Consider the following 21,488-nt stretch of genomic DNA (forward strand, 5'->3'; position numbering starts at 1 on the left):
TCTTCACTCTCTCTTCCCCTTTTTCGCAATCACTTGATCAAACCATGTTCGACGAAATTGCAATTATATATATATATACATATTGCACTTTATTTAATAAAATAATTTTAATATTAAAATAATACTAAAACAACTATATGTATAGAAATAAATAAATAAATAAATATATATATATATATATAGACACACACACTTACATATATATATACTAAAAGAAAAGCGAGATTATTTCACATTTTACAATCATGTATTTTCAGTACCAAATATCCAATACATTTTGTTCTTACAGTGTGTTATATTGCGAAACTTAGATTAGCTTTAAAGTTGGCTTTTTCCGACAAAAAATAAAATGTGTTTCAAATCTGAAATATAGGTATTTTATCTAAATACGCGGCAAAGATTAAGCGGTATTATATATATATACACACAATGATTCAGAAAAGCAATTGTTACTCAAAAAGAAAATCATATCGATTAAAGGATATACATCGACAACATCGTACATGCAATAAATTAAACTACTGTTATTGCTTATTATTATATTATTATCAATTCAATGAAAGTTATCGAATTTTACATCAGAAATATCTTATACATGAGCTAATAGCTGTTAAAATCGGCGGATTAATCGGAGAATAATAAAAGTATTGATTAACATAATAGTTCATGTAAAGTATACTGCTATAACTATTATTATATCATATCGTGATAAGTTACATCTAATGAGTTAATCTAATATTACAAACTAACAGGAGACAATATAGTCGTACAGACGAATCAAAGAACCAAAACTATAATCAATGATTTAACGATATATAACTTATATTAAACTACTTGCGATATAGGTGTTGTTTCTCTAATATCTTATTTTTCTTCTCGAAACTATGTTCACATGAACGGTTTTTCCGGTTTCTGTATTTTTGCTTATTAAGATGACTCATCCTATCATTGTTTAATGTTAAATTTGTTTGTCATATTTGGAGTTAATTTTTTGTGTAAAAATATCAAGAAATTATAAAAATTTTCAAATTATATAAGCAATGAAAAAAATTTTACTTTTAGCGAATTAAGGTTTAGAGCTGAATTAAATCTAAAATTAAATCTTTTTCTTCTTCTTTCAATTTACTAATAAATTTGAAATTTGTAATTTCAATATTAACTATGCATATATGCTAATATGCGTATGCATATGCAATGTTGGAAATTAAAAATTTATAGCAAAGGTTATTCTTCATAAGAATTTTCGTTAAGTATGTATAAAATTACTGAGTTTTTTAAAGAATTGTAACTGAAGGGTAATATATTAATGATTCTGTACTTCATTAGCGATTGTAACACAAGTACGACATAGAAATATTATTTTGTGTAAAACCAGCTGACAATTTTAGTGATATTATTTTGAATGTGATAATTCATAGATTTTTGACATTTTATTCAAAGTGACGCTTTTCAACACGTTTGATTACGAACAATCCAATTTGAGTATAAAACAAGAACATAAATCACTATCTAAATATCTTAACATATTGATGCTTCAATACTGCTGTATTATATTACATATAATAATAATAATAATAATAAATTCATAATGTAAAATAATTATAAAACTTACAATTATGTAAAATCTTAATGAGTTTAATAAAAACAATACATAAATATTATCACGTAAATTTTTTAGATATATATATATATATATATATACACATACATATGTATATATATATATATATATATATATATATATATATATATTATGTATATATATGTATATGCAAATATAATATACATTATATATATATAAATTATATATATAATTAATACTATGTTTATAATTCCTTACGTTTGATATTTCACGAGACTGTTATAGGAAATTATATGAGTAATAGATAAATAATAGTCCCCTCGGTAAAAGTACTTCCAAAAGAAAAAATATTGTATTTTTTTATATATTGAATACGTGATTATTAATAATTAACTCTATAGTATGTATTCTATAATATGTATATTGTAGTTCGTATGTTCTTAAAATTATACACACATGATTCTTTAATTTCGAATTTATATATATACGTATACGTCACAGGAAATAGAAATAAAAACGAACGTCATAATTCTAGTTGCAAAATTTATTTATTTTGCTCTACGAATGCAGTCAAAGTTTGGGGAGAACAAAAATTTATTAAATTGATTTGTTCTGTACAGTGTGCATAATCTTTCGGAATTCGTATTATATCCAGTAAATATAAATAGGCAGAATGGGATCCATCGATCGCACGATCGATGTGCGTATTTAAGTCTCATAAAATATTTAAAAGATCCAATTAAATCAAGTTAAACTATTATATATATCGCTCGTGCTTTCATAATAACACATATAATACATTGATATCTGTGAGAACATCGAAAGATAATATGTATATTTAACTGATTTTTTTCTCGGATTAATGTATTTTTTTATATAAATATATTTATATAAATATATTAATAATAAATATATTTATCTTTTATATAAATATATTTATCTTTTATATAAATATATTTAAAATAAGAAAAAATCAAGGAAAATGCGATGGGTTTGTAGGAACAATTGAAGAGTGAAAATCAAATATCGATTGTGTTTCAAAGGGAATCAAATTCAAGAATGACATTCCGAATTGTACTTTAAAAAAGAAAAAAAAATACTTCAAATTTTATATTTTTTAAAATATGTAACCTTGACATTTAGAAGACACGATTTAGAAAAATAACGGTCAACATTTGCCGTTCACTATTCTTAACATATAATTCTCTAATGATATTTAATTTCTTCAGTAAAAATAAATTCATTTCTACTACAGATAAATACTTTCATAGTATCATCGGTAAATACACAAGTATAATGCTCAAATTTATTATTAATCCATCATTAGATTAAATCAGAAATCACAAAAAATTAAGTCTTCTTCAAATTAAATAGACTTTTATATATTTTTAAATGTTTATAAATTTAAAAATTTTTCAGCTTTTAATAATTTTAGAAATATTTAGACAATGTTATATATTGTTTAATATTGTAATGTTAGATATTTTGTCATCAAATGTCACTAAATATATTAATGCGATACCTACGAATCTAAATACTCGAGCTACGCCACCTTCACTCTAAATATATTAATGTTAAATGTATGATATTAACAGAATAATAATTTAAAACAGATTTAGGAATAAATTAATATAATACAAAAAATATTTGTGAGCTTTTTAAAAAATCTTTCATTTAATTTCAAACTTGTAATTTTAGTATTTGATTTCCACTCTTCCTGAGGACATTTATTCTTAAAAATTAAAAAGTATCAATAAAGTCCATATGTCTCTCCTACAATTATAATGATTAAAGATACAACCAATGAATTATAAACAGTAATATCGCTAATGAATATGAAGTTATTCTTGTTAATAGTCTATTGGATTTTGTTCGATCTTGCTCGTAATCTTAACGCTTTGAAAAGACATTCCTTTGAAAAGAGTCTCCTGTCGATTACGATTCTAAAAATACGATGTTATAGAATTATCCTCTCTATTTTTCACCAGAGTGGCAATCGATAAATCTATCAAAAAAAAATCGCAAAATCGAAAATCGTGGAATCAAGTTATATGTTTCGCCTTAAAACGAAACATAATTTAAATCTTAACGATAATATAAAGATTGATATGGATTTTAATCAGGCTATTTTTTATCATAGTATAATGAATAACGAAGCAATATATCATATTAGATTTTTATCGCCCATAGTCTTGTTAGAATCGAGTAGAATTGTATTCAATGAACTCGGATCTTTGTATTGCTTCAATCCATGTTAAGAAATTTAATAATAATATATTATTAAATAAAATTAAATAACGGTAATAGATTGATTTACACAATGAATAAAGTTTAGAAAACCTGTGGATGATACATCAGGCATTTTACTTATTTTTATCAAATTATAGCTTCTTTTTTCCAGAAACACAAAGTAAAATTAAAATATCATCAGCAATATTTAAAATTGAAAATTAAACGTATAATTATTATTTATAATTAAAATAAGATATTATCTATTATAATTCATAAGTATATTTTCAGAGAGTTCTATTTTAAAATTAAATTATTGAAATATTTGTGTTGCTAATGTTAAAAATGTGTATTGTCCAAGCTCTTGTCTTCTCTCTTTTATCGTTTATAAAACAGACGAGACTCGATCACGGTAGCATTGATTTTCGAGTTAATCTTTGAGCTAAAATAGTCAATCGGTCAATAAATTGAGCGTTCTTCATTCAGCGTTACTTGACATGAAAAAACTTGATAAATCAGTTCGACTGTTCATTAAAATTAACATTAACACATTCAATGCCGCATAAATTTTAATATTTTCTGGAAATTTAATTAGGAATTATATATCGTAAAACTGTAAATCAAATGTAAATGTAAATATCGTTCTTTTTTTCGTTTACATATAATTTTTTTAAATACAGTAATTTTTTATGTATATACTGGGACGTTGCTCTTCGACACAATTGCCGCAGCATTGAAAGTATTAAGAAATTACACGATGGACACATGTTTGTGATCGAGACACGAGTATGTTGACTCGCGCTCAAGCGTGTAATCAAGATGTGCGCTTCGACCTTCTCGACTATTGACGTAAAACAGTAGAATGAATGATATGGGGATGATGATTCAGGCGATGTCGTGAAAGTCAGCCGAAGAAAGTTTCGAGCACATCGTCATTTCACCCTCGAGTTTAACTTATGTCGTAAATAATGGCAGTTTATCAGTTTTCATAGTTTGCGGTAATATTAATGATCAGTCAATAGAGAAGGACTCTGTGTTTCTTCTCGTTGATTTCTCAGTCAATTTGCACGATTAAAGGTATAATCGTTCATTCTCGTCCCATCATAAATCAGACTTTAAAAATCGTTATTAAAACATGTACACGTTCTTTTGATAGAATAAGTGAGAGCGAGTCACTTTGATCATTTCGTGTGTAAAAATGATTCGACAGCTGATCTTAGACTATCGGTGAACTTGTCGCTGAGCGCGGTGACGAGGCGGAGAGCATGAGAGTTTGCTTTTATCTTGACTATTTCGAGATGAATAATATAATGGCGAGGATGATCATCACATCCAATACACATTCACATCTTTCTCCGAATAAACAACTTACAAATAAAATATGCGAGGTCTGTTAAGAGTATAATCGTAAAGTATCAAATCGTGGTTTGTTTGTATTGGTCTTCTATTTGTTTCTGTTATACATGCACTAGCATAGACGTACGAGACACGTATTGCGCGTTTCTTTCGTTTCATCGCGTCTCCCTAGCATAGTCGGCGAACATAATATAATAAGCGAAATCGCCTATCGATCTATAGAAGTCCCCTTAGTGACTTCGACTAGACGCGGGCATATTAATCCGAATAAAAATAATAATCGCAACGGAATATTAGTCGTTTTCGTATTCAAAAACGATCGCCTGCGCGTCCTCAATAACAACGAATCGTTTCGGGGAAAACCTATGTCTATTAATATATATTCTTAAATCACAGTCAATTTAACAGGAATGGGCATCTCATGAATAGTAGTTAAAAGTAATAATATGAACGAAAGCGTCACATGCAATTTTATTTTAATCGCTATTATTATTATTCTAGTATTTTGCGTATACTATAAGTCTGTTCTTTATAGTTGAACTGAGCTGGTTGTACTAGTTCAATATTTATGTTTCTCTTTTTAATGTGGAGAGAGAAAGATAAACTCTGAACTAGTGCGACCAGTTCAATTCAATTCAGTTGTAAAAAAACAGGCCTTATGCTGAGCGTCACAAAAGTGAGCAAATCCATGTGTACTGCATCTATATTATCATATACTACATGTAATCTAAGTAGTTAGTTTATATAAAACATTTACTTGCCAATTTTGACAAGTTTGTCTACTTAGATTATGTGCAAAGTGATAATGTAAATGCCATTACATACACACGGATTTTGTAACTCAATATTAGTTTACAGGAATGAACAGAATAAATCTACAAATCGATATGCTCTTCCGCGAGTATTCTTATTAAATCATGTGATTCAATCATAGAAGAGAAAATGGATCCATAATTAGTTACTTGTTGTTGTAAATTATTATCACTAGATCAGTTTATTCAAGCAATCATTTAAAGTCAATTCACCTCTAAGACTAAAAAGATTATAAAATCACAAAACGAAATCACAAAATTCATATAAGCTAAAAGAAGCTTTTAATATCTTTCACATATTTAGCGATTGAACTCAACGTCCCGTATTGTATTAATATTCGTTAAGAAGAAAATGCGAACCATGTTAGGCAGACAAAACGATGGTAGAAAGCGTATCGATGTAAGCTCTAATATTAACAAATTTCTAATTATATCTTATATAATGAAAACGCAATGAGCAAAACTAACGAGTGAAGTTTACTGTGTGTTGTGATGTATCTACAATTATTTAAACTCAAAATGTGCGTTATTTACTAATTCGCCAAAAGTTAAATATGCTGTGCGCAACGAAAATCCTATGATATAATCTAAAAAAAAAAAAAACCATCAATTACGTGTTTTGTTTTATTAATTCAGTCTTAAAATAATTCTTAATCAATTTCATTGTAATTGGTTGCAGCATTGATCAAACCTTTTCATATCGTACATCAAATTATCGAGGAAATGAAAACTGAAGAGGTAAAATAAAGGAAGCAAGAGTTCGAATTGTTAAATTCATTTGGCACAGATACAATCGATATTTTAACATACTGCAACTATATTGGAATTACCTATCCTATCAGTTTTTCACGTATATGATCTTGTTTTCTGTTTAGGCGATATAAAAAAGATAAGTCAATACACATGTCATGTAAATATTAGTAGTAGTATTGGGAGAAACCCTCAAAAAACACGTAGTGTTAGTAGTAATCGATTACAGTGGATGACACGTTCGATTACTTTTAGACCGATCACGCACGAAATTACAGCTAAGAAAGTTTTGCAAGTTTAATCGTAAAATGTCACGTCAAGCTTTCCCTCACACAAATTGTCACAATCGAAGATGGATCATTATTAGGGAAAGAAATATGAAAAAAACTAACGATAGAAGCCGATCTCCGCGATATAGGCATCAGTCAATGTATTGTATATACGAGTTAACATAAAACGTTAACGATGTAGATCATCATATAAATAGAAGTTGGCCATCATCACGGAAAGTAAAATATACAACTATCATAATGTTTAAAGAACAATCAAATCTTCCGTATCATACTCCGGTATTTTCTTTCTCTCGTTATAATCGCCGAAAGAAATGGTAATTTACGAACTGCATTTTAAAATAGCGCGTCACGTTTTTCACGCGTAGTACGATTTACGTAAAGTATATGGAATCAATTTATATCAATTTATACCTGTGAATAAGTACTTGTTGATTAGGTTATGCATGTAGGGCTCCTTAAACTGTATAAGAACAAAGTTAAGACGTCGCCGCTACAACTACAGGAGGAACAACGTCGGGTTCTCCGGTACCATCGACTACATTAGAATCGACGACCTTTTTAACTTTTATGGACTCCGCACTACTTTCCGACGAACTCTCAGGCTCACCGTTTTGCGCTGCCGCATCTTCGCTTGTCGTCTCCTTCGACGGTCCTTCGTTCAGTCCGTTACTGTGTAATTTGTCATCCAACACTGGCACATCCGTATTTCCGTTTTGCGCGGTTCCATTGAGTTTTTGCTTTTCTGAATCCACTATATTTTTGTCTTTCATATCCACCACATTCTCTTCTTTCACTGTCTCTTCATCTTTTGCTATTTCTTGTTTCGTGGTTTCATTCTCGCGTTTTTCAGTGTCAGCAACCACCGTTTCCTCCGTTTCTTGGGGTGTCTTTTCATCGATTTTTTCAGTTTTTGCGATTACTTCCAAACTTTTCTCTACAGTTGCCTCTTTTTCAATTGTTACTTCTTTCTTTACGTCTGTCGTACTAGTTGTTGCTTCCGTTTCTGTTACTTTTTCCATAGCTGCCTCTACAGTCTCTCCATTTTCTGTAAAATCTAGCACAGTCGACTCTAGATTTTTTATTTCTTCTTGTTCATTCTTTGCTAAAATATTTTCGCTTTCAGATGTGCCGGAAACAATCTTTGATTCTTTCTTTACTTCATCTTTTTCTGCTGTCAAGCATTCTTCAAGTTTATCCATTGTTGTTTTGTCACAATTTTGTGACTGTGTTTCAATATCATCTTTTTTGTCATTTTCAGCTGTTTGAATTTTGTCAACAAGTTCATCTTGTACATCTTTCACAATGTCTGTTGAATCTTTGATTTTTTTCTCGGAAGACATCGGAGCATTTTCAGATTTTGATATAGACTCTGACATGGATACATCTAAGGATTTATTGGCAGTGGGAATAATTTCAGTATCTGTATCCAATTTTTCTTCAGACTTTTCTGGTATTTGATCACTGTTTTTTGTGACAGTAGTATCATCTTTCATGGTTTCTTCTGCATTTCCAGGTGAGCTTGTATCTTTGTTCATGTCCTTAGATTTGATACCAGATTTTTCTGCTTCCGCAATTGGAGTCTCTTCTTCAGAATTTAAGGGATCTTTCTCAATCGTCATTGCTTCTTCCTGTTGTGACAGAGAAATTGAAGCATCTTGTGACGATTGACTCTTTAGACAATCTGTTTCTTCCAATTCAGTTACTTCTTTCGCATCTTCGTTTTTTTCGATTTTTTTATCATCGGGTATTTCTACATCTTCAGAAGTGTCCATTGGTTCACTGACGTCAGTCGTACCTTCGTCAACTTTTTCATTTGCTGTTTCTAATTTCTGTCGTTTTGTAGATGTTTGAAACGTTAAATCCAAGAAGGACTTGATAGTTGTATAAGTAACTTTTTCTTCATCATTGAGAGCTGCATTACCCTCACGTACTACGATAACTGTTGATAAACCTGCTTCCTTGGCAGCTGCGGCTTCTGTCGTTTAAGAGAAAAGAAATGAGCACAAACAGACATTGTCTAAAAATATGATGTAGTAAATCTATACAATATGATAAGAATTTCTCTATCTCTCTTCTCTATATTTAGAAAGAAGAGAAATATACAAACCTTTTACAACATCAGTGAGGAAAACAACATTGGATGGTTTGTCATCAATTTTACTCAATATATTTTTATAGCTATCACTTTCTTGTTTGGCACCTACTTCTGTATCAAAGAAACCACTGAAATACTAAAAAAAAAAGGATAATGTTTAAAATAATTTTTATACAAGTATTCAGATATCTCCAGTCGAATATCTTTAATTATAGTGCATTGTATTTTTATGCAATACCTTAAGCAAATCACCATGTACAGAATGCCCGAAAAGAAGTTTTTGCGCCTCAACACTACCACTTGAGTAGACATATATTTTTCTGCCATCATTTTTCCAAGATTCAAGCGCTTTAGGAACATCTTCATAAACACTAAACAAAATATACTCTTATAGTTCTTTAACATTGCAATATATAATTTTAAATTTCTTTTAATTTTCTAATTTTTACAACTTTAATTTTATTATTAAATTATAATAGTTTTCATAACTAATATCAATTTAAGAATGTTATTTCAAAAATCATAAAATTAAAGCTAGAAAAAATTATTTATAAAATAATGTCTCATATAACAGTTGCTTAAGAAAAAGTTTTTAATATAATCTAACAATAACAATGCACAAACAAATTTACAAATTAGAATAATCTAAACATAGAATTATAAAATACAAACATTACACAAAATCTATCTTATTTATGCATAATTTTAATATAACATAGATAAAGCTTTGTATAAAAAATAAATATAAATAACTGAAGTGAGCCCAAATATTATGTATATTCACCTCACACATGTTATTCTTCATTTTTGTATTTAAGTATATGATACCATGTATTAAGTATGCGATACCACCTGTCTAGACTATTAAATTCTAATAATTTATAAAAGATCTTTATGCACTACAAATTTTGTGTAAAAACATAATATGATAAAGAAATACTTTATAAAGAATTAACCTTATTTATTACAAGTGAAAACAAAGGAAGAATAAAATACAACTTACTGAGCTTTAACTGCGCCTGTTTTATATGCTTCACGCCACATATGTCCTTGCAATTGCTTTAATGCCCCTGTTTTACGATCATTATCCATTTGCCACAAAACATTTTTCAAAAGTGATTCTTTTTCTTCTTCAGGCTTATCACCAGTAATCGTTACAAAGCCATCTAATTGATCTTTCTCATCCTTTTTTGCCTAAAAAAGCACATTCATAAACTATTGATGATATCAATAAAAAATATATAAAATATAATAGAATACTATTCAAAGAAAAGAAATCATAAAACTTTAAAATTTATATTAGATCCAAATGTAAAATAAATTTAATTCTGTGCGTAATGTAATACATGTTATACAAAATATATATAAATACACATTATATGAAATATATATAAATTTAGATTTAAAACAAAGTATCAAGATACTAGATGCAAAGAAGTTTGTATAAGTTAAGAAAAAATCATTCCTGCACAAGAAAATAGTTTTTAATGTTGTTAGAAGAATGGAAAAGGATAGGGATTCTTTATGCTCATTTGTTATTAATATCAGAAATTCCATTAGTTATATATCATAAGAATAATAATATATAATTTCTCTCCTTTCTTTTTCATTCAATAATCTCTTTATTGTAACAGAAGAAGTCTTCTCTAAACATTCACTACTTTAGGATATTATTTTCTAACAATATTATCTTAAATAAGCATTTTAAAAATAAAAAAATGTTATCTTGAAGTTTGACAATCAGTCTAATTGATTTCTCTAATTAATTTTTTTTAACATAGATTTTTCTCTATCATGCCTTAAATCAAAATTGTTTTAACACATTAAATATTCAATTTTTTTATTGAAAATCTTAAATTTTATTTGAAAGAAAAGAACAAAAAAAAAAAGCAAATAAGAGAAAGAGTTTAATATAATGTAAATTAGATGACTTGTATTTTTCCCACAGCATCAAATTTTTAAAAAGACACAAAAATATTCTTCTGATTCTTTATCCTGTGAATCTAATTTAAGTCAAAATCTCATATTTATTTCTTTAATTCTCTAAAAATTTACATTTACCTGTCCCTTTAATTCTATTCAAAATCTGATAGTTACCTGTTCCTTTAATTTTTCATAATCTTGCTTGAACTCCTCATCCTCCCATTTTGACTCGATATAATTTTTCAAATTCTGGCGCACGTAGGGGAAAAGGGTCTCCTGAAAGGAAAACAAGCGCATAAACATCAATATCCGTCGTGGCTCGTGGCGGAAGAATCACGCTCGCAAGGAGAAATCTCGTTGTTCCCAGTAGCTTTCGGTGGCGTCTCGGCGCGCCGCGTCAATATACATTCGCGACTCACGACCGATATCTATCAAAAGATCGTAGTGTTTGTTTTCGAGCTCGATTTTCCAACCGGTCGCCGTTAGGATCCGGGAGGGGCGCGGATTCGCTTTTTGCGAAAAAAAAAATTTCAATTAAATTCTTTTTTTCCCCGAGTCCTCGTCCGATTCACAAACACGACGGCGACGGTGGCGGCGACTTGTCGAAAACTCGAGGCCGGCACACCGCCCAGACGCGAGGACAATAACCCGCCGTGGAATTCGATCATATATTATATACGCGCTTTTCCGCAGACACCCAAGCGAGCTGCCACCGCCATCGCCGTCGCCGTCGCCGTCGCTCGCGAATTATATCCATCCGCGAAAAATCCGCGAATTTGCTGGCCAAAGAATCGAGGCAGGAAGAAGCGATATGCGAGACGAGACGAGACGAAACGAGACGAGACGAGACGAGACGAGACGAGACGACTCGGCACGGCCGAGTTGCGAGATGCGCTCGCGTTGTTCATGTCTTATCGTCTTTTGTGCTTTTACCTTCACGAAGCTGATGCTCGTGGTAGTGCCTTCGATGTCGACGAGCACTATCCTTGCGGTTTCGTCCTGATCCTGGCTGCGCTTTTCCCCGGCCATTTTCGCAAACGACTCGCCCACGACGGTAGAATTAATAACGGTGTATCTATATATATGTATACCGTTCCCCCTCGGTTAGGTTGGCGCTCACGATGTGTATGTCGGCGACGACGCGTTCCTGTTGAGAGCCGGCGAACGAATTCGCTGTTGGCCGTAAACCAATGTGTGCTCGCCAGTCCTCGCCGGTGTATGCGTGCGAACTCTCGCGAACCCCCTCCGCTCGCGGCTCGCGCCCTGGTCTGGTGTACCCGGTAACCATATCCGTATTGATGAATCTCGGGTGCCCGGGTTTTTATTCAAATTTGTCGGTCTTATTGCTATATATCACAGAAAATAAAGCTCCAGAGATATTTCAAAGAATGCTAGAGAAATGATATTTCGTTAGAAATATTTCTGACTTTTATACGCTTACATTTTATTAATAATTAAACTATGATTCTCGATAAATATAAATGTACTGTTATAATTTATAACTTAATAATTTCAACTAAACGCCTTTAATTTTTACTTGTCACTTTCTATATTACCTTATATTAGTAGAATGTTTGTTGTCAGGAAAAGTTGATGCTGTAATTGACGCGAATGAAAAAAATCAAAGACACAATTTCAAGGGAAAACGCGGGGTTTCGCGGCGAATTGTCACGATCCTGCATTAAATACAAACCGCGGCCCGTATCGGCGCGTAGATATTCGCGATCGCGCGACAGTGTGAGTGCGTGCCGCGAATCGTGCTCGTTCCCCCTCGAGTTCGTCCAATCAGCGGTCTCGTCGTCGCGAATCGGTGAACGTCTCGTATGCCACCCTTCTAAAAAATTTCACGCTGGTGAATCTTACGAAAAATCGCTTGCTTTGACGAATTCCTATGACGGATCAGCATGAAAATTCGAAAAACTTCTCATCGCACCGATTTTATTCGTGACAGAAAAATGATCGCTTCGGTCGAAAAACCGAATATGTGGAATATTGACTCGATAACAAATCCCCCTCACTGATATTACTCCGCGGAAAAGTAGTTCCACGTCGCGCATTATTTTTTGCCCATTTTCGAAAAGTGGCGTGTGACCTTAAGACTCGATCGTTTTATTTCAAGTCAGTCTCACAATTATATCGTAAATTCAATCGTTTCTATGAATTTAAGACATTTTTTACTGTTTTAGCTGACGATTGAGAATTCTTTCTGTTGTTCATGGAAGAGTATAGGCAATCACCTGATTTTTGCGCCAACGCCACGTCCATTTAAATTTTTGCGTGACGCGCACATGGCAGTAGCTATTTAAATTTGAATGATGTCGACTATGCTGCTTTATCCTCTCGGCAATATGTTGTGATATTAATATATAAATACGTAAATATATGTATATGCACGATATATATATATATATATATATATATTGCAACAGCATACATGGGTGTTAATCATGTTAGAATATAACTATAGAATGAAAGATATTAGAAAATATAGTCATAAAAATTTTTCTTAGGAGATATTTCGGAAATAAAAATAACTGTAATCTGATTAGATATAGAATAAAAAATTAAATAAATAATAATAATACTATATATGTAATATTATTATGAATGAATAGTAATATCATAACAATCTTGTAATTACAAAAATGTACGAGATAACATGTTACAGTTAAATGAATAAATCAAAAAAACAAACAATGGATATTAATTTTATAATGTTACATATAATATTTTTTATGATATTATATTCATATAAACAGATATAAGAAAAACGGAATATACCTATTAAAATAACATAAAAAACAATTTTTTTTTCATACCATGAACATATCTTATATTTACATATGTAGGTAGCCATCACGTTGCATGATGTAGTATGTAGTACATGGACAAAGTTACATTATAATCAAAGCATATAATTTAATATAGAAATACAGCAAAAACTAACATAAAGATATCATGATTATCATTAAATGTATAAAAGTATTATCATGTTTGTGTTATATTAAAATCACGTAATCATGATGTAATATGAATATATATATGTACGTATATATAAAGTCATTTACTCAAGAAAATTTAATAAAAGGCTATATGTGTTACCTAATATGTATACATATGTATGTATACATATGTATGTAGTACTACTATAAATATGTATGATGGTATATAATTGTATCTTATCTAATTTTGCAATGATTTATAACTTTATTTAATTACATTACCTATATAATATATATATAATACAAGAATATTTCAATAGATAAAGTAACAAGACCTGTTGTGGGAATACATGTATTCATATATAATTATAACTACAACATGTAACATATAATTATACATATTCTCATAACAGAGCTGTCTTATTTATCAAAATGTCCTTGTATATAAAATTAATATTACCTGTATAATCATTATCTATAATGTTATACACGTTGTAATTTGTTCAATTTTTCACCAAGATGCTTATTCAGGTGAATTCTAATTTCCTGTTGACTGTTGCATTTTTCTCCACAGCCTGGACACTCGAGTTCACCTTCTCCGTGTTCCTTTTTGCGATGTTTTGAGCGATTGTTGTAGGTAGAAAACGATTGACCACAATCCGGACACTGGTAAGGCTGTTCGCCTGTATGTTTACGACGATGATGGTCCCTAGAATCTTTTCGCCTGAAGCTCATATGACAATATTCACAAGTGAATGGCTTCCTACCAGTGTGTAATAAAATGTGATTGTACAAGGATTTGGTATCATTAAATCCTTTGCCGCATTGCGCACATTTATATCGCTTCTCGCCACCGTGTTTGCTCTTGATGTGATTTATTAGCAGCTGCTTGATTCTATAGGTAGCATTGCATATATCGCATTGAAATATCGGATTGACCTTGCCCTCGTGTACTTTTTCTTTGTGCGCTTTGAGCGACATTTGATGTTTGAACTTTTCATGACATTCGTTGCATTCGTACCATGGTTTTTGTGTTGTTAGTAAAGGATCTTGACGGTCGATTTGATGAGTCTCCATCATGTGATACTTCAGCATACGATAAGTTGGTAGATCTTCGGTACATACCGGACATGTAAACAATTGTGGCAACGATACATTCTTATCATTTTTCCAGTGCTTTTCCAAATGTTCATTCATGTTCTGCTTTTTGCTAAAGGATTTGTCACATATATTGCAAACATAGCGATTGTGGGAAAAATGAGTTTTTCTGTGGAGTTTGAGTGCATTGGTAGTCATGCAACGCAGACCGCATACGTCGCATTGATAAGGTCTCTCGCCTGTATGTGTGCGATGATGTTCTTTTAACCGTGCCTTTAGCTGAAATGATTTGCCGCATTGTTCACAAATATGAGGCCTAGCCCCTTTATGTACAAAGAGATAATGCTCATATAAAGAGTTCTCTGCACTGAATTCCTTGCCACATGTGCTGCAGATAAATTCGTTCATATTTTCATTGTGTCTCATCTCATGGAACTCAAGTCTTTCTTTGCGTACAAAATGTTTAGGGCATATCGAGCAATGGTACTGTCGCGGTGAGATCACTTTCATTTCGTTTCCATCGACCATCAGCGATAAAGTAGAATCCTCGCAGGCCGCGCATGTCGCTAAATCATTGATAGCATCTGGATCTAAATCGGTTATTAATTTTCCACAGAGACTACAATTTACAGCAACTCGCGTTTGTATTTCAACTGCGATAGCTTTCTGTGCTTGATTGACGGTTGTTTCATCCGTGCCCATCTCAAAATGTATCTCTTTCATACCAAAATGTTTATGTCTCTTTTGATGGCCATTTAATCTCGGCTTCTTCGTGAACAACTTGCCACATTGTGTACAAGCATACCGTATCGAGCTTTTATGTGTGTGGAAATAGTGATCCCACAATAAGTTCTCGTTGCTAGCTTCTTTATCACATAATGTACAAACATATCTATCCATTTTGTCTAATTTGTGTCTCTCCATGTGAAACTCGTATTTTAACTGTGAAAGATAACGAGCTCCACATAAATCACATACAATTTTTGGACAGCTCTTATTATCGATTTCATCGTATTTGGTACCATTTTCATCAATGTGATCTCTTTCAGCTTCCGTTGTATACACTGTACTATGTTCTTCTTTGCAGTTTATTTCATCACTAAGCCAATCCACGCGTTCATCTATTCCATCGTTTAAAGTCTCATCTTTTATCAAGATATCTACACAACCATAATCATTATTCAATACATCAGTATCTGTTGCATCTAATTTCGTTTCTAATTTTTGTGTCTTATTAGGTGTTTTACAAGAAATATTTTCCTTAAGTTTCCTTTTTGTACCTCTGGTAAGTTGATGTGATACTTCATTCTTAATGAAAGTGTCAACATTATTTATGTCTTCTTGTAATATTGATAAGTCCTCATCTGTTTTATTGATATTTTGCTCTTTATCATTCAATGTATCACTTACAATATTATGATTCAATGATTCATGCAAATCATCTTCTATACTTGATGTTTTTATGCAAGTATTAACAAGTTCTATTGTATCTTCACAGGTTTGGATATTTTTTTCCATTTGATCTACTATGGCCAATGAAATTTGAAATGCATAATTACAATCATCAGGATTGCTTTTTATTAGGATCATTAAATCTATATTGCAATTTGGGCAAGTATATACCATGTCATTATATAGCTTGGAAATTGTTGCAATTTCCATTTTGTCACTTTTATTGAGCTCAAATAAAGAGTTGTTATTTGCCATATTAACATTTTCCTTTGAGTTTTCCAAGACATTTTGAATAAAATCATAATGAGTGGTAACTTTTTCATAACAATCCAAGCATATATATTTAAAATAATCATCCTGCGAAACCTATAAAAAGATAAAAGGATACTGATTGTTTACAACAATTTATTATTAATTATTTAAGTTTAATGAATCATACATACAAAGCATTAACTTACCTTGATTGGTAATGTGTCATTTATTTTCTGTGCTAAATTAGTTGCCTCGTCAAAAATATATTTTGAATTTGTGAATTCATGTTTAATACCACACAAACGACATATCAATGATTGATTTGACATTTCTATAAATTACATTGAAACTCTGTGTATTTCGAATAACTTTTTATTAGATTATTTATAAAAGATGTATAAGGCTCCCATATTTCTCTCAAATATTAACAATAGACTTTCTTTGAGGTTATGATTACCTAATAAGGAAAAAAATATTTGAAAATTAATAAATCTTATGTAAAATGCTATACGATTATATTCGTGCAAAATACATTTATCAATATTTATAATACATGTTAATTACAATTATTATAGAAATAATTATTTTTTATTGTCATTTGGTAAATTCTTTATAAAATATTCAATATTTAGCAAACTAAAGAAGAGAATTGAAGCAAATATCTAATAAATTCACATATTTAAAAAATATATATTCACTGAAATAAAAATTGCAGATTTGATCGCTAAATTTCAAGTTTTAAATTATTCCTTATATATATGTAACTATATAGAGGTTAGGTGCAAAGAGAAAAATATCTATATGTATATATACATTGAAGTACACAATTTTTTATCGAATTCTTCAGAGAGATAAAGATTACATCTTTAATTAATAGCAAGATATATAATATGAAAATTATAGTATGAATTAAAGTTAGCAATGTAATAGTACAGAAGTTGTTAATTCAATGAAATTTTAACTTACAATTTCCTATATACTTTACAATTCCCAATTATTTTTAATGTTGAAAGAGATTTTATATATTAGCCAATTTATTTTAGTAATTATAATTTACTACATTGGACACGATTATCTCTAATAGTCCTCCGAAATATAATTCGGCTTTTATTTCTATATAACTATGTATTCTACGATCAGCTACGATCTGTGATGTCGCCTATATTTTAGAGCGCGTTCGGAAATTCTACATGTAGGATAAAGTACCATTTAATTGACCAATCAGGATAAAGGATTTCTTTGTCCTGATTGGTCAACGCTACTCTACCTCATGGGTAGGATTTTTGAACGCTCTCTCACACGTCGACAATTTCGATATTTCGAGAATATCGAAGGTCGCAGTCAATCGGGAAAATACGCGACGAATTGTCAAGTCGTATATGTGCTACTCGTTAATATGTGTTTAAAAGTCAATTTTGTTCGCGAAAAATTGTCGGAAGTGTTTCGTAAAGTGTTCGTTGTGTAAATACAATGTGTAATTGTTATTATATATTGATATTATCGCCCTAATATCGTCAATCCGTTTTTGCATATATTCGGAATTGATCGAAATCGTATACTTCAAGCTGTCTTCCCCTCGAAGCAAAAATCGAGCATAAAATTATTACCAGGTATGTACATATATGTATCATTGTTCTGAATCAAATGCAAACAATTACATTTTTTTGTAATAATTTCTTTGTGTATGTATGTGCGTGTTCGATCGTTTTTACCAGAAATTTTTACCATTTATTAAAATATTTCAAATTTTCTTTCTACGATAATGTGATTGGTCCGTGGGTTTGTCAGTTTGATACATCGCAATCGCAATATGTCGTCTTTTGGCTTCTGCACACAAAACGCGACAAAGCGGCGACGCGCGACGCGATGACCAATCACAGTCTTGCTTTCTGATAGTACTAAATAGTTTTATCAGAAACGCAAGACGGTGATTGGCCATCGCTTCGCGCATCGCCGTTTTCCCGCGTTCTGTGTGCAGCAGCCATTTGGTTATATCTCAAAGTGCAGGTCACGTGATTACGTCGCAATGAACCGTATATTTGAATCGTCTTGTATATGTCGCGCGCGAATAATTATCGCGAATGTCTCGTAAAGTATCGGCCGTTTGTTGAAGTGTATTAATTAAATTTATAATTGCTCTATATCGTATGCCAAAACCGCGAATACGGAATCTGTGTGCGGAATCATAATCCATCTTTCTCTTCACATTAATCTGCTTAAGTAGGCTTCTCTCTGCTCAAGTTTAGCACAAAATTGCAGCGGATGCTGAATCACCATCGCCAAGTATGTACATGTCGCTAATATATAATTTTTAGCCTATACATTTTTATGATATATTTCATCTATTTATAATATTTTTACTAGAATTTCTTGAATTTGATTTCTAATAATTACAACGATTAATTCACCATTTTGCATAATACTTATTCATATATATATTGCCTTTTTTATACCTTTATTAAAAATATATAACATTATATTAATATTTTGATAAAACATTAATTGTATTTTGTCGCTTGTAATATTATCGATGGTCGGTTATAAAAAGGTTAGATTTCTCAATTATTTAGCTAGTCACGCGAATATATGTTGTGTTGTTTTACATCTGTAGAAATCTGGGAATCATCTAATCTAATAGATTGATAGAAAGACAGAGGAATTTAAAACCTATCTCAATAAAATAATGATATTATATAATAATTTCAAGTTTCTATAAATTTATCTACAATATGTCACGGTATTACATATTATACGATGCTTGATAAGGGAGCTTGCAGAAAATTTAATTATCAAATCATGATAATGTCTCTTTCATATTTTGAGAGTCTGTGAATACCATCATGGCTGGTAATTACAAAGCTTTTATGAAATTATTGGAATCATGGCCACTGGATAAATCCAAAGCGGGCAGGTAATTACAAAAGAACTATTGCAAAACATTGTGTACAAATATATATATAATTTTTTAAAATTTTGCAGTCGTTAGTTATTAGTAACATTAGTATTTTACTGAAAATAATTATTATCTAGGTTAGAATATTCTTTTGTATACATTGATATTTCTTATAATTATTGATAAACACAACCTATTGTTTATTACATGATTATTTTTTGTGTTATACTTAAATTCTCCCTTTTCTGTCTTTTTATTAATCTATGATTGGGTGGTTTTTAGTGATTTGGCACAACATATTCGTGACCAGTTAAAGATTGCCTTTGCAAAGGGTGATGCAACTAGTCAACCAAATCCAGATCAGTGTAATCGATATTATTCAAGTTTGAAAAGAATTTCATCAAATCATTATGGACAACTTTATAAACGCTCCTTATTAAGCACTGCAAGTGGACTAAACAGGGAGCAATGTAATTTGGCACTGACGCCAGAGATGTTAGATTATTTGAACGAAGAAGACAAGGGAATATTTCGTAGAGCTTATGGAAAGATCAGAAATATTATAAAATATGATTAGAATTAAGTTTAGATATTTTTTAGATAAGCTTAGTAAGAAAAGGTGTTTTATTAACAAAAAAAACTATCCATTTCTGGCAAACACAAATTTACTATGCTTAGTTAATGTGAGACAATATGGCAATGTCTGCTCTGACAAATATTTGCCTGTTATGGCACAGGAAGTCTTAACATATATGGATCTATCACCAGGCAGGACATATGTAGATATGACATTTGGTGCTGGTGGGCATACCACTAAATTTTTAGAACATTTACCTGATATAAAGATATTTGCATTAGACAGAGATCCTGTAGCATACAAATATGCGCAACAGTTATCGCAGAAATATCCAGGGAAAATAATCCCTTTATTAGGTAAATTCTCCGAATTACCACAGTTACTTAAACCATATAACATTGAAAAAAATAGCATAGATGGTTTTTTATTCGACTTTGGTTGTTCATCAATGCAAATAGAGGATGCAAATAGAGGTTTCTCTTTAATGAAAAATGGACCATTAGACATGAGAATGAACGAGTGTTTAAAGCAACCTACTGCGGCGGATGTGTTGGATAGAGCGACGGAGGAGGATTTGGTTCATATCATAAAAATTTATGGACAGGAAAAACGTGCTAAGAAAATTGCGCGTGCTATTATTGAGGCTAGATATATGTTTAGGAAATTAGAAACAACACAGGAACTGGTTCAGTTGATTCACTCTGTTCTAAATGATGAAATTAGAAAGGACAATCTTAGTAGATATCCACACAGTGCCATAAAAACATTTCAAGCGCTTAGAATTTTTGTTAATAATGAATTAAATGAAATCAATTATGGTATCCTTCTTGCTAATATATACTTGAAATTGTCCGGTCGTTTAATAACTATCTCTTTTAACTCGCTCGAAGATACTATAGTCAAAAGACATCTCTCTGGAAATATAACAGATAATGTTGCTAATAAAGTGGCATTAAAGTATGCGAATTATGGTAAAGTGTTTAACAGAAGTGAATTTGAAACATTGACAGAAATTCCATGGAAAATGTTGCATAAGAATGTTTTAACTGCTACAAAGGAGGAAATTGAAATAAATCCGCAATCACGATCAGCAAAATTACGTGCCATTATGAAAGTTAAATAAATCTGTTTTATGTATTAAAATTTGCATAATTCATCATTTCCTATTGTCGTACAAATATGTTGAGATTGTATTACTTATAATGTGTTTGTATGTGTATGTGTGCATACATAT

General features: G+C 30.9%; 4 protein-coding genes across 4 annotated transcripts; 2 read left to right on the top strand and 2 right to left on the bottom strand.

Annotated features, from left to right (window-relative positions):
* Positions 1 to 2,108: 2,108 nt before the first annotated feature.
* On the bottom strand, positions 2,109 to 12,272 carry Enoph (uncharacterized). Its single transcript, XM_072890150.1, has 6 exons — positions 11,974 to 12,272; positions 11,215 to 11,316; positions 10,121 to 10,311; positions 9,356 to 9,488; positions 9,130 to 9,253; positions 2,109 to 8,997 (listed from the first exon to the last, which is right to left on the bottom strand). Exons 1-6 carry the CDS (start codon positions 12,067 to 12,069, stop codon positions 7,499 to 7,501), a joined length of 2,145 nt encoding a protein of 714 aa, XP_072746251.1. The 5' UTR covers positions 12,070 to 12,272; the 3' UTR covers positions 2,109 to 7,498.
* A 2,130-nt stretch (positions 12,273 to 14,402) lies between these two features.
* On the bottom strand, positions 14,403 to 17,938 carry LOC140665040 (uncharacterized). Its single transcript, XM_072890720.1, has 3 exons — positions 17,751 to 17,938; positions 16,991 to 17,241; positions 14,403 to 16,898 (listed from the first exon to the last, which is right to left on the bottom strand). The coding sequence occupies exons 2-3, from the start codon at positions 17,111 to 17,113 to the stop codon at positions 14,466 to 14,468; spliced, it is 2,556 nt and encodes an 851-aa protein (XP_072746821.1). The 5' UTR covers positions 17,114 to 17,241; positions 17,751 to 17,938; the 3' UTR covers positions 14,403 to 14,465.
* Positions 17,939 to 19,366: 1,428 nt separating this feature from the next.
* LOC140664454 (ubiquinol-cytochrome c reductase complex assembly factor 2-like) lies at positions 19,367 to 20,254 on the top strand. The gene is made up of 2 exons (XM_072889576.1): positions 19,367 to 19,695; positions 19,960 to 20,254. The coding sequence occupies exons 1-2, from the start codon at positions 19,625 to 19,627 to the stop codon at positions 20,252 to 20,254; spliced, it is 366 nt and encodes a 121-aa protein (XP_072745677.1). The 5' UTR covers positions 19,367 to 19,624.
* On the top strand, positions 20,247 to 21,457 carry LOC140664453 (probable methyltransferase-like protein 15 homolog). Its single transcript, XM_072889575.1, has one exon. The coding sequence runs from the start codon at positions 20,247 to 20,249 to the stop codon at positions 21,375 to 21,377; it is 1,131 nt and encodes a 376-aa protein (XP_072745676.1). The 3' UTR covers positions 21,378 to 21,457.
* The last annotated feature ends 31 nt before the right edge of the window (positions 21,458 to 21,488 follow it).

This window comes from Anoplolepis gracilipes, chromosome 4 (genome assembly GCF_047496725.1).
Source record: "Anoplolepis gracilipes chromosome 4, ASM4749672v1, whole genome shotgun sequence".
Classification (NCBI taxonomy): domain Eukaryota; kingdom Metazoa; phylum Arthropoda; class Insecta; order Hymenoptera; family Formicidae; genus Anoplolepis; species Anoplolepis gracilipes.